Genomic DNA, 12,910 nt, shown 5'->3' with positions numbered 1-12,910 from the left:
TCCTCTCTTTTCTCTGTATTCTGCATTCAGTCAAAGAATCATTCCAGGCTCTGCCTGTGGATGCTTTCTGCCTTGTAGGCCTTATTCCATGGATTCTCTTTTTCCAGTGTTCCTTACTCTGAATAATGCCAATTATTGCCATAATCAAAGAAGATTCTGTCCATGGTAGGATCCCTCTCCTGCCAGCGAGCTATCGCCTTTCTTGTTGACCTTTTCTCTACTTTTGTCTGGAAATCTCCCGATCCTCTGAGGACTAGCCAGGTCATTCTATCCCATTGCTCCGAGGGCCATTCATCAGTGAGCTCCCTCCCTCCCTTGAATGGGAGGCTTCCTTCCTTTCCTTCCTTTTTCTTCCTCTTCCCCTCTCCTCATCCAGCACCCGCCTCCTCATGCACTCCCTTTCTGAGACCACATAAATCACTTTCCCTTCCTTCACTGTAAGGGGCGGCTAGGTGACAGTGGGTAATGATGGCCTTGGAGGGGCACTCCACTCCCTGAGTTCTACTCACTCAACTGGCTCAAACCCTGACTAGCTGTGAGACCCTGGGCAAGTCTCTGAACCTTGTAAAATGAGCAGCTGAAGGAAATGGTGAATTCTCCCAGCGTTTTTGCCAAGAGAGCCCCAAGTGGGGCCAGGAAGGATGGGACACAGCTAACTGACCAAACAACAGCAAGAGGGTGCTAGAAGCTAGACGGCTGCCTTCCCTCCCCCATTGTATTTCCCATCTTCTGGCCGGTCTTGTCGCTCTAATGGCTAAGTTTTTTCAGTCTGTTGCGGATGATATGTGAGACTGTGAAAAGGAGAGCTCTAGTGAAATACATTTTTGCATAAAGGTTTGAAATTTATTAGAAGGTAAAAATAATTGAAAAGCTATTGCTGCCTCCCTGGCGGTATAATAATCATAATAATTTTTAAAGGGTTATTTATGGGCCCTCAGCTCACCCTAATGCGCTGGCGCGGGGTGCCCGGATCTTGCTGAGAGGAGCCTTTGCCGGGAAGGGCTCGCGCCCGGCCGACCCAGTGGTCTCCTGGAGAGGCTGATCCGGCGGGGTCCCTGCTGCTGGGCCCAGAGGACGTCAGAGAAGTCTTACAGGAGACAGCTGCAGCCCCAGAGTGCCAGAGGCCCAAGGAGCGTCCATTACCATTCCCCAACTGTCTGCTTACACATCCGGCCGGCCCTGCCCACTTATGCCATCCAGCTTGTTGCTGCTCGGGAGGCCTTCCCCCCGTGGCTCAGTTACCCGTGAGGGGGCGCCGTTGTTAGCCCATTCCACAGATGACAAAACTGAGGCTGTTCGGGGCAGGGCCTGATGAAGGATGATCCAGCTGTTCAGGTTGGGATTATCTCCTGTTTAACAAAAAGTAAGTTTAAGGCAATTCACACTAGGTCAGTTAAATGCAGCGCTCCTTGTCTCTACAGAAATCTATCTAGTCAGAAGAGAATATTGACTGGTAAGACCGCAGGACATCCCTAAGTCTGAGGACTCCAGCCCTTGGGACTTGGAGGGGTTTATGCCTTTTTGACCATCAGTTCTCAAACTTTCTGGTCTCAGGACCCCTTTATATTCTTAAAAATTATCTTGTCTATTAATATTTACTATAATAGAAAATAAAACTGATATATTTTCATTTGTCATTTAAAAATAACCAATATAGTATCATAAATAACATTTTTTATAAAACATAACTATATATTACATAATAAAATTTTGTGAGAAAAAGGTCGTTGTGACATGTTTTCCCAAATCTCTTTCATATTGAGCTTCATAGAATGTATTCCCCTTCTTCTGGAAACCGCCTGGTGGTTTCTCCCTTTTAGAGGAAACTTGCCCCGCCAACATGGCAGGGGCCCAACAGATGTTGCTCTTCTTATGAGGTTCGGAGGCATTAGCAGCACGTACTACTGATAGGTGTCGCATCCAGGCCTTCCACCGCCGGGCTCCCTTATCTCCCTGTCCTCTGGCACCCCACCATCTGCCTCAAGACTGAATCGAATACCAGTTTGGGAGGGTGCTCTCTGCCTGCATAAAGCAGGGCTGTGAGAACTTGCTTAGACACACACAAATTGATAGGTCTTTCAGTATCACTGGTTTCCTTGGCAGTCCTCTGTGTTTTGTTTTGTTTAAAAACCTCCTGAGAAAGGGTCCACAGGCTGCACCAGGCAGCCAGAAGGGTCCATGACACCAAAAAGCAATGGGCCTTTCTCTGAAGCTTCAAGTCCTTTTTTTTCTCTTCCAGATAATTAACAAGCATTCATTAAATACCTTCTCTGTGCCAGGCATTAGAAACAAACCAAAAACAGGCTGTACCCTCAAGGGGTTCACACCTATCAGGGAGACACTAGGGGAGGGGATAAGACATGGATAGCACAAAGTGGACCTGATCACGGTGGGAAGGCACTAGCATGAACAAGCATTGTTCTACAGGAAGGCTGGCTGTGATGGGCCTGAAGAATGCGGGAGGTGGGAGTGAGGAGGGAAGGAATTCTTGGGACAGCCGGGAAAAGTGCAAGAGCGGGGCGAATGGCACGGAGGCCCTGCCTTTGGACTGGGGAGCACCAAGTGGTGCGTAAGCTGTAGGAAGCCTGGAAAGTGGGAAGGCCTTAAGGCTAAACAAAGAATTCTGTATTTGATCCTGGAGGCAATAGGAGGCCACTGGATTTTAGTGAATAGAGTAGTGACAAGGTTAGACCTGAACTATGGAAAGATCATTATTGTTTGTCCTTTATTCTGGAAGAGGACCGTGACCTAAGGGAGGTGCTACCATGACTGTAGGTGGATTGGAGTGAGGGAGATCACCTGCCTCAGTTTCCCCTCCAGAGCCATCTGGATCCAGGGACCAGATAAAGATCAGATCTTGGATGCCTGGGAAACCTGGGCCATTTCAAGCTAAGGTCTCAGTTTGACTGAAGCTGCACCCATTCCATGATTAAGGATAAGTAGCACCTACTTATAATCTAAAAAAATCTAAATACATGAATGAATGAATCTGGGAGGGAGAGATTCTGAGAGGTTTCTGGCAGGAACAGGAATGACTGGGATTTGCATTCTATCTGAGTCAGTCAGGATCCAAACAGTGACCAAGTGGGGCTTGTCCTAGGACCTACTGGTGACCAATGAGAATCATATCGGGTTCAGTTTAAGGCCTGGTCCTTAAGAAAGAAATCTAGCCAGTAAACCAACAGGGAGACGCATCAGACAACCATTGCAATTGTCCAAATGGTGAAAGGAAAAGAAAGGAGATGTTAGACCCACCCATGAGCCGTGTCAGGGGTAGGAGAACCCCAAGATTTGGGGTTGGGGCTGTTGTGGAAGATTGACGCTTTGCTACAATGCAGTTCTCTTTTGAGTGATATCAAAGACGGTCTTAGCCCTGAAACTGAATCTATGTCCGTGGTTTTTCCTTCTTTGTCTTTAGGAATTCCAATGCTAAAGATCGTGTTTGCAGGCCATGAACACCTCTCCTTAATTTCTGTACCCTTGCTTATCTACCACCCAGCGCAGATCCTGCTGGGCAGTCTGTTGGTGCCAACAATCAAGTCTTGGATGGTGTCGAGACAGAAGGTAAGAGTTCCTTAGGATTCAGTCAGTCATCAAGTATGCATCCATTCCTAGAAGGAGCCCTGCTAAAGGCTGAGGGCGTGAGAGAGGAAACCGTTTCTCCGTCCCCATCAGGGAAAACAAATAAACAAAAAGCGGTATTGAAATCGGTTCCGTAAGCCCGGTATCAGATGTGTGCTGTTTATCCATATGTTTATTCATTATCCATATAGACACTATTGTTTTAAGGAATGTAGGTATGCCGATGCTGTTTGAATTTGGATGGAATGAGTTAGTTCAAGGTTCAGATTTTTGAATCACCGTAAAGGTGGAGTTTTGCTATAAAAATACAGTTTTTAAAAAAAGAATAATCTCAGGTCCACGCCAACTGAAAGTCAAAAAAGCCAGGTTCCGTTCCCAGTCATCCAGTGACTGCGTATGGAGCTTTCTTGCTTGAAAACTCAACTAGGCTACTTTGAGCATCTTCCTTGTCAACCCTTAAGCCAAGATAAACAGGCCAGCTATTGATTTCTGGGTTAATATGTGTTGATTTACTCTGATTTCACAAATAAGCAACTAATACCAAAACAAACCAACAGTTAGCCCAGGAACTTGGCCAGCTTTGTCGAGAGAGCTGTCAGCCAGCACAGATGCTTTCCCCGGGACTTGGATTTCACAGACGAGATAACAGCAGACTGGTCTAGGTTTGAGCCACTCATCAGCTATAACCCAGAAGATAGGGGAAAAGCAGCTGCCCTAGTGGCAGAGAACACATTTCAAAGGCAATTTTCTGACGATAATGACACTTTTAAGTTACTCTGACCTAAGAGTTGTTTTCAGTTGTTCGTACCTGGGACAATGAGACTGCATCTCGAGAGGATGCTGCCTGCAAGGGCAAGCTTCCTCCTACCCAAGACCATGTGCCAGTTACCCCTTTTGAAAGCTTCTAGAGAAAGATACTTTTACACTGTGTTTGGGAGTGAATTTCCTGAAGGTATTTGAAAAGATGCTTTGGTATTTTTTCAAAAAAAAAAAAAATATATATATATATAGTTTTAACATAGAAAGAAAGAAATATAACAGTGCTTTTCTGATAGTGGTCATTCACAGTGAATTGAAAAGACACCCCGGTATGGGAGAGAGAATCAGGGAGGCTGTGAGTTCCGTTCCTAAGACACTTACTGCCTCTCTGTGTCAAGTCACTCACTTTTCAGTTTCCTCACCAGTTCAGGGGGAAAGGGTTCTTGTAAGGAGATCATTTTATTTATTTTTAAATTAAAAAAAAAACATTATTAGCATTAAAAATGTAAGTAATTTTTCTCTCTTAATTGTATTTTTTCATCTGAAATTTTAAAACAAAAATATCTTTGGAAACCAAATTGAAGTTTTTAAAACAAGAATATCTTTCAGATAGAAACCAGATGGATCCAGATGGAACCAAATTATCCTTTAGAGTGTAATTCACAGGATCATAGATTCATCCTGACTCACAGTGCATTCACACTACCAGCTGGCAGGGACCTAAGAATCCTCAGAGATTAGCCTTCTCTTTATGGTTAAAGAAACTTAGGCACGTTGAGATTAAGTGACTTGCCCAGGATCACTAGAAGTGTCTGAGACAGAATTTGGACTCATCTTCCTGACTCCCCGTCTACACTCCTTCTAACATCGCTCCTCTGCACCCCTTCTGTGCCCAAGACCCACGGGCTAAATGGCAGCCCTTCGTTAACTATGTCACTCATAATAGGTTATATGGGTTTTCTTGGGGAATGGGAGGGGAATTCTTTCATTACCCTGTCCAAAAGAAAAAAAGAATCCTGGATTCATATTCCAGCCCAGCTACTTATTGCCCTTGTGACCTTGGAAAAGCCCGGTCTGGTCTGTGAGGTTCAGTGAGGAGGGAGAATGAGAGAGCCCGAAGCTTCACCGCAGCTTGTTGTCTCAGGCCCAGGACTCACCCTCTGGCCCAGAACTCACCGGACTCACCGGTTCCTTCTGCTTTTCTTGTAGGGCGTGAAGCTGACGAGACCAACCGTGTAATGGAGCGGCCCCTCGAGTCACAGATGTGTACATATGTACAGTATTGTACAATCACACTGTCCAGAAGACCTGTCTTTGTGAATGTTGCTTCAATGCATATTTTATTTTTTTATATGAAAAAAAACAGATCTATTTAAGTGCCTTAAAATGCCTTTGGCCAGAGCAGTGGTCCAGAACCTACCTTGCAGGTGATCAGTTGTACAGTATTTTGGAGCTGCTTATTTTTCTAACTCAGTGAATATCATCCCAGTTAAGCAGCAAGCCTTGGATTCCCCTTCACCGTTTTCTGTGTAACAGAAACGCTGTTTTTTCAACGCTGTTGAAAAGAAGGCCCAAAGACCAAGAAAAACCCCCTTCTGCTGACCAACGTTAGGGAGACAGACCATTCCCAAAGTTTTCCCTGACTCCCGTGACTTGGGGCGTCTGTGTGTGTGTCTGTGTGTCTCTTTATTCTAAAACTGTGACATCCCTCTTTCTTCTGTGTGTGTACGCTCAGCATGGGGCCAGAGACTGGATGGATGGATGCTAGAAAAGCAGAAAATATTTGCATTCATTGACATCATTTTTTAGACATTCCTTCAAATTAAGAGTGTCCTCGAGATAATTCCTTCAGTTCCGTGGCACTTTCCTGTCTCAGACGCATCACAGGCTGTTTCAAAGGCGATGAAGTCTGAGTGTCAGTCAGGTTCGGGGGGAGGGCAGGGGGACTTCTATTTTTCTCATCATTATCAGGCTCTTCCCCACTTGGCTCCTTTCCCCCCTCGTTCCCTGCTCCTGTGAGGGGTGAGAAGGACAACCTCGGGCCGGCCTTGGGATCCCGACAGGAGCAGCCCGCTGCACCCATGCTGACTGTTACTGCTCTGCCCGATCCAATGTTACATTTGAGGGATCCACAGCAGAAGCCCAGAACCGGGCTACAGTCGCAGGCCCGTGAGAGGAGCCGTCCCCTGTGGGCGTCCATGAGCCTGGTGGCCCCGGGGAGTTCTTGCCCAAGTTTGCAGGGCTGTGCTTTCCCCAGAGCCCAGCCTCCCTTCCTGGGTGGAGAACCCGTCCTGCCTCTGAGATTCCCCTACTTTTTTCTCTGTGTGTCCTCTCCTCCTCCACCCAATGTCAGTGGGGGCATTTGGGGTCCAGACAGGAAAGACCTGAGGTGGGATCAGCGCCTTCCGTGGCCCCAGAGCCAGTCCTTCCTGGAAGTGTGGGACTTCCATGAGCGCCATGTTGGCTTCTGTTACCTTTGGACCTTAGGCCGGTGCATTCCACCTTCTTGGGAGACCCCTCGGACCCCAGGTAGGCTGGTCCTTTGCAAGGTGATTTTCCTGATGTTTGCAAACGTGGATGGAGGGAAGCATTAGCCAGGAGCATGGGATGGGGGGAGGGCACGTGGTCATTCTGCTCGGGGCTTGGCGGATTTCACGATCACCCAAGGGTCCTCCGTCTCAGTCCGTCATAACAAACAAATTTGAGCCTACATAGTTCTTGTACACTGCTTCCCCCGTTCCCAACGGATCTACCTCTGTTACTGACTCCCACACCTACAGTAGGTGTGATTATGGGTGAAAATAAAATCCAGTTACAAACTCTCGGACCCAGTTTTATTGTCTTAATTTAGAAAACACTATCTCCTGCCCCAACCCCAGCCGATGTTAAGTTTGTACATAATAATATACAAGGATTATTATGGATGGCTCAGAGCAATCCAGAGAGAATGTGTTTACAGCCTATTTTTATGCAGCCAGGGGGGCATATGGTTCCAAAAGGGACATCAAGCAGAACTGGAATCCATTTTTAATCCTTTTTATTGAGGCTTAATTGTGCCTACCTAAAATATTCTGGTGGATTGACGGACTGCTGCTACACTGTTTATGTTAAATCTTTTCACCCAAATACATTTATGGAAAGGAACATATCTAGGGATACTTATGTTGATGGGACTTTTTGTTCCTGGACAGCCTTGGTTCTGCTGTTTCCCAATTTGGTTTCTTTTGCCAGATGATGTACACCTGACCATATGTTCAAAACAAGTTTGTTGGTATAAATACGTTTTTTTAAGACCTTCCCTATTAAATTTATGAAACAAATATATACATATCTATTTAGGGTTAGGGTTAGGTACACGTATTTATCCCATAAGTGGAACAATTTTTTTTTTTTTTTATCATGAGGGTTGGGGAAGATAATGATCAATTGGATCACTTATGAGTTGAAAATGAAAATGACAACATTTAGAAATCATTAGAAAAATATATCAATTTTTTTTACTTTTTAAAAAATAGCTATTTTCTTTTTAAATTTTGAGTTCTAAATTCTAGCCCACCCACTGAGAAATCAAACAATATGATTCAGTTATACCTTCAAAGTCATGTAAAACATTTCTGTATTAGCCACATTTTTTTTTTATCTTTCTTGTCCTATAATAGCTTTCTATGATTGGGGCTCTCATTTTCCAGGCTCTTTCATGACTTTCAAAATTGAGCTCTGCTCCTGAGGCACAGGAGGGCCTGTCCAGGCTGCTTGCCTCACAGGGCAAGGACCTGGTCTTTGGCTTGCTGTGCCAGGAGCAGCAGCTCACCTGTTGCACAGGCGTTGATAAGCCTGGTCAGTAACCTGCTGCGCCGCTGGCTGCTGCACCAGGACTGTGGGCCCACAGCTGCTGCTCTGGGCTGGGGCCAGGGGCCTCTGACCGGCTTGTACCCCACCTGTAATGCAATCCTCCCCTGAACTCCTCCTAAGTTACCTAGGCCTGGACAGTTGTTTCATCTCATCGTTTTTGTGGATTCTGTCGCATCTGAAGCATCATTTTGAGGCTTGATTTAAAGTTGTTTTGGGGAAAATTGGGGAGAGCCCAAGTTACTTCCTACCTTTTCTTTGCCATCTTGGCTTCACTTCCCAACCAATCAGCCACATTTCTTTTAAAAAGTAAGAAAAAGAAAGTAAGAAACATATTTCAATTTGTACTCAGAATTTATCATTTCTCCCTCTAGAGGTAGATAGCATTTTTTTCATTGTTTTAAAACTCTGATCATGATATTAAAGTAGCCACATCATTCACAGTTGATCAGTATTGCTATTACAATGCACAGTGATCTCTTGCTGCTTCTTACTTCACTTTGCTTCAGTTTATATAAACCTTGCCTGATTTTCTTTTCTGCAAACATCTCCCTAGTCATTTCTTATATCACAATGGTATTTCATCACTATCGTATGAGTTATTCAGCCATTCCCCAATTGAACATTCTGTTGATTTCCAAATTTTTTGCTACAAAAAAGAGCTACCATAAAACATTTTGGTCCATATAGGTCCTTTTTCCTTTTATTTTGACCTCTTTGGAATGCAGACCTACTTGTGTATTGCTGGGCCAAAGAGTATGTATACTTTGATCATAACTAAATGTTTGGGTCATACCTTCCAAGAGCCATCTCTCAACGCTTTAGTTGATCCAAACTAGTTGCATAAAATCACCCGTGGGTTCTATAAGCTAAATATGAAGATATATATATATATATATCCTTAAATGCCAGAGCTAGTCCTTCCTTTCATATTTGCCAAAGTGGTTTCATTGATTGCTGTAGATGCTAAAGAAGACTCATCCCTAGTCTCAGTGGCAATGTACCAATGGGGAACCAAGGAGATGAACTGGTCAGGATTTTCTAAAACCACTTCTTATTCTTGGTGCCTAAAGCCACCGCTTCCTCTCTAGATAACCAAATCGAGGAATAAGCTACCATAGGCCAATGAGCTTACATCCATTCATGGCGATGTTTTAAAACGTGTTAGTTAAAGGATGCTTAATGAACATCTTAAAAAGGAAACATTGATCAGAAAGAGCATCTGTGACTTCCTCAAGAGCAGACTATGCCAGACTGACTTCATTTCCTTTTTTGACACACTAAGCTGGTAGATCAGAGGAATCTAGATTTTAACAAGGCATTTGTCAAAATCTCTCATGTTCTATTTGTGAATAAGCTGAAGAGATGTGAACTAGACGCTAGTACAGTTTGATAGATTGGGAACTGGATGAGGGACCAAAGAGTAGTCTTAATGGCTCAATGTCAACTTGAAAGGAGGTCTCTGTTGGAGTGGTTCAGTGATCTATGCTTGTTCCTTTAACATTTTATCAATGACTTATGTAAAGACATAGATAACATGGTTATCAATTTCCAAATGACACAAAGCTAGGAGGAAACATAGATAATACAAATTCAGACACTGACAGATTCAGACTTCAAAATCTTGATAAATAGCATATCTAACTGAATTAAAGATAATGTGACTTAATTGAGGTGACTTTAAATTTTATACCTAGCTTTAAAAACTAACTTTCCAAATTAAAAAAAAAAAATGGGAAAGTATAACGGAGAACGTTTCATCTAAGAAAAAGTTGGCCAGTCATGGGAGGAGTCAATGGTGTGATATGGCAGCTTGTAGTACCAAAAGCCATCTCATACAGACATAGTGCTGGGGATGGTCTCACTGTACGCAGCCCCGGTCAGACCTCGTCAGCATGATATTCGTTGTAGGTACCACATTTTAAGAAGGATGTTGGTGGGATGAGATGGAGTGACTAGAGGCAGGCTTCCAGAATCATGAAGGCCTTGAAATAGTGTCATAGGAGGAATAGTTGGAGAAAATGGAATGTTTAGCCTGGAGAAGGGAAGACTTACAATCACAGATGTCAAGTAGATGATATCTTCATTTTATAGAAGAGCAAACCCAGTCTTTATTTTATTACAGTCGTGTCTTCAGTTGATTCTTCGAGGCCCCATTTGGGGTTTTCTTGGCAGATACTAGAATGGTTTGCCATTTCCTTTTCCAGTTCATTTTACAGACGTGGAAACTGAGACAAACTGGCTTAAGTGACTTGTAGGGTCGTGTCTGAGGCCAGATGAGGCTTCCTGACTCTGGGCCTGGCACTGTATCCACTGTGCCATCTCGCTGCCCTAACTTAGGTTTTCAAATGTTAAATGACTTGTCCGTGATCACAAAGCCAATTAACCATCCAAGATTAACACAGTGTCTCCTAATTACAAATCACTGTGCTTTCTCTTATGCCATGCTACCTCTTAATGTATCTCTAGCTTTCCTTAGAGACTGAGTTTCCACAAATGCATGAGTGAGAGAGACCCCACAATGAAAAGGACTGCTGGTCTGCCTGAGACTTCCTAAATTACTTCTTTGGAGCAAGCTTTGGAGCTTGATAATAGGGAAGATTAATTCTTCAGTAAATACTTACAAAGGGTTTTCTTCATGCCTATTGTATGAGAGATAAACAAAGAAGTTGATAACTTAGCGCCCTAAAGTCAACCCTGTTACAGGCTAACCAGAAAGACAAGAAACAGCCAGAAAATCTGAGTCATCAAACTTTAAAAATTAAATAAAGATCACAAAATACAAATAGTCCCTAACTTTGGAGGGATGCAGAGTAATCGGCAGAGAGCACGACTGAGCAAGCAAGGCTTCTTGGAAGTAGTCCTGCGTCATCGATGCAGCTGAGAAGAGCCCCTTCAAATACAGGAGAAGAACTCTGCTGATGAGGGCAACAGAGTGCTGGCAAATACCCATGGATGGTTTATTCCTTCTACTGTTCTTTCCCCATTCTTCAAAATTTATAAATGATACCCCAGGAATGGCAGTAAGACCTGTAATTACCAATATCTTTTAAAATTTCTACATTTTAAATACTGTGGGTCTGTGATCTATTCCTTCAATAAAGCTAATATCAATAAATTTCCTGAAAAAGGAAGTTGTTGTGTGTCCTTAGTTCTCAAAGAGGACCAAGATATCAGGGAGGGGATGCCATGACATGCAAGGGACTTGGATTTCAGTGAAGAAGGGCTGGGCAAGGGCACCTGCCTCGATTTTCCCTCCAGACCTATCTGGGTCCAGCAGCAAGCTACAGATCAGGATGACTGGGGGTGGGAAAATAAGTGAGAAAAATTAAAATAAAAAGATTGGAAGATGAGAGCACAACAAAATAAGATGCTGAGTTTCAAGATAGGATTGAGGAAATACCTATGGATGATAACTCTTGCAGAAAATCTCAAGAAATTAAGTTGTGAATTTCCCTATAAATATTGGAAATAGCAAAGTTCAGATTGAGAGGATCCACGGAAGACAAAACAGAAAGAAACCTCAGGTTTAAATCATCAAGAAACAGTGAGACAAAAAAAAAAAAAAACCCTTACAAATAGTAAAGGGAAAAAAATCTTCAAACCTCAAGGGGAAAAGTCAGAATAGCATCATCAGCTTATAATAGGCTGTAAGAAATCAAAGGAAAATAGAATATAACATTCCAAAAAGCAAAGGATATGGACTGACAGTTCACAGTAGTATATCTTGCAGAGCTGGACCTTACCACCAAAGAAAATGGACCTCCAAGAAAAGAAACTTGAATCATTTCTTTAAAAGAACCCAAAAGCAAACAGGATATTTAATTTGCAAAGTAACCAGAAATTGAAAAGTTGCATACTTTTAGATAAGGCTAAAAAATCAAATGTTTATTTTTATGTGACTAGGGATAGACAAGGATGTAAATATAAGTTGAGATGTTTCTCTAATCTTGCCTATTAAATGACAGTAAGAAAACAGAGTCAGACTCAGTGAACTGAAGAAGTAAAGAATATAATAGGAAAACTCAGGAGGAAAGGAGTTGGACTTCCTTGTATCACCAGATTTTGATACCCCAGAAGCTACTCGTGGCCTCTTGTTTTTTCACTGGTTGCTTGGTCGTCATCGATTTTGATATTTAATGTGAAAATGATTCAGCCATTCCAGCAGGCTCTCCATTTGTGCTTATGATCCCACAAGAAGCTGCAGGCTTTTGGTCTTGTTTTCACGCTGAGAGAAGAGTGTTCTTATCCATTCTTCTTTCCAAAGCTAAAAGCCACAAGCAGCGGATACAAACCAAACTGATGGGTTTATTTTCAGCAATTCAGAGGCAGAGAAGGTGGAATCCTTTGGGATTGAATATACAAAGAAGGCAGTGATGGATGAGAAGTGAATCAAGTATATTGAAAGCCTGGAGCATTTGCAAGAAGGGCATTCGCCATGAGTTGTAATCTATGCAGAAGAGCTGTCAGAGAGTCCATTAAATGTCAGTAATCAAGTCAAGAAGTGACCAAGGCATGAATCCTCACTTTACTTTCTAATCAACACATGGGTAAATGTGTTCTAAAAGGCTAAAGCCATATCGCTTTGATGAGAAGTCTTTATCTCCTGGCAGGCCTCCCAAATGGCTGTGTCTCAGAAACTAGCTCTGTAGCCCTGTGCAGATCACTTAACTTTTGCTTCAGGTTCCTCATCTGTAAAATGGGGCAATAATAGCATTTA

General features: G+C 43.2%; 1 protein-coding gene across 1 annotated transcript in view; it reads left to right on the top strand.

Moving 5' to 3' along the window:
* SLC10A7 (solute carrier family 10 member 7) overlaps positions 1 to 7,161 on the top strand; it is a 252,938-nt gene extending 245,777 nt beyond the window's left edge. The window contains exons 11-12 of the mRNA XM_074276184.1: positions 3,419 to 3,564; positions 5,551 to 7,161. Coding sequence (XP_074132285.1) covers positions 3,419 to 3,564; positions 5,551 to 5,580 — 176 coding nt within the window. The 3' untranslated portion in view covers positions 5,581 to 7,161. The remainder of the gene's footprint in view (positions 1 to 3,418; positions 3,565 to 5,550) is intronic.
* Positions 7,162 to 12,910: the final 5,749 nt, after the last annotated feature.

Source organism: Sminthopsis crassicaudata, chromosome 6 (assembly GCF_048593235.1).
Source record: "Sminthopsis crassicaudata isolate SCR6 chromosome 6, ASM4859323v1, whole genome shotgun sequence".
NCBI classification, from domain to species: Eukaryota; Metazoa; Chordata; class Mammalia; order Dasyuromorphia; family Dasyuridae; genus Sminthopsis; species Sminthopsis crassicaudata.
The sequence above is the reverse complement of the archived record's forward strand: the minus strand, read 5'-3'. Positions and strand labels throughout refer to the sequence as shown.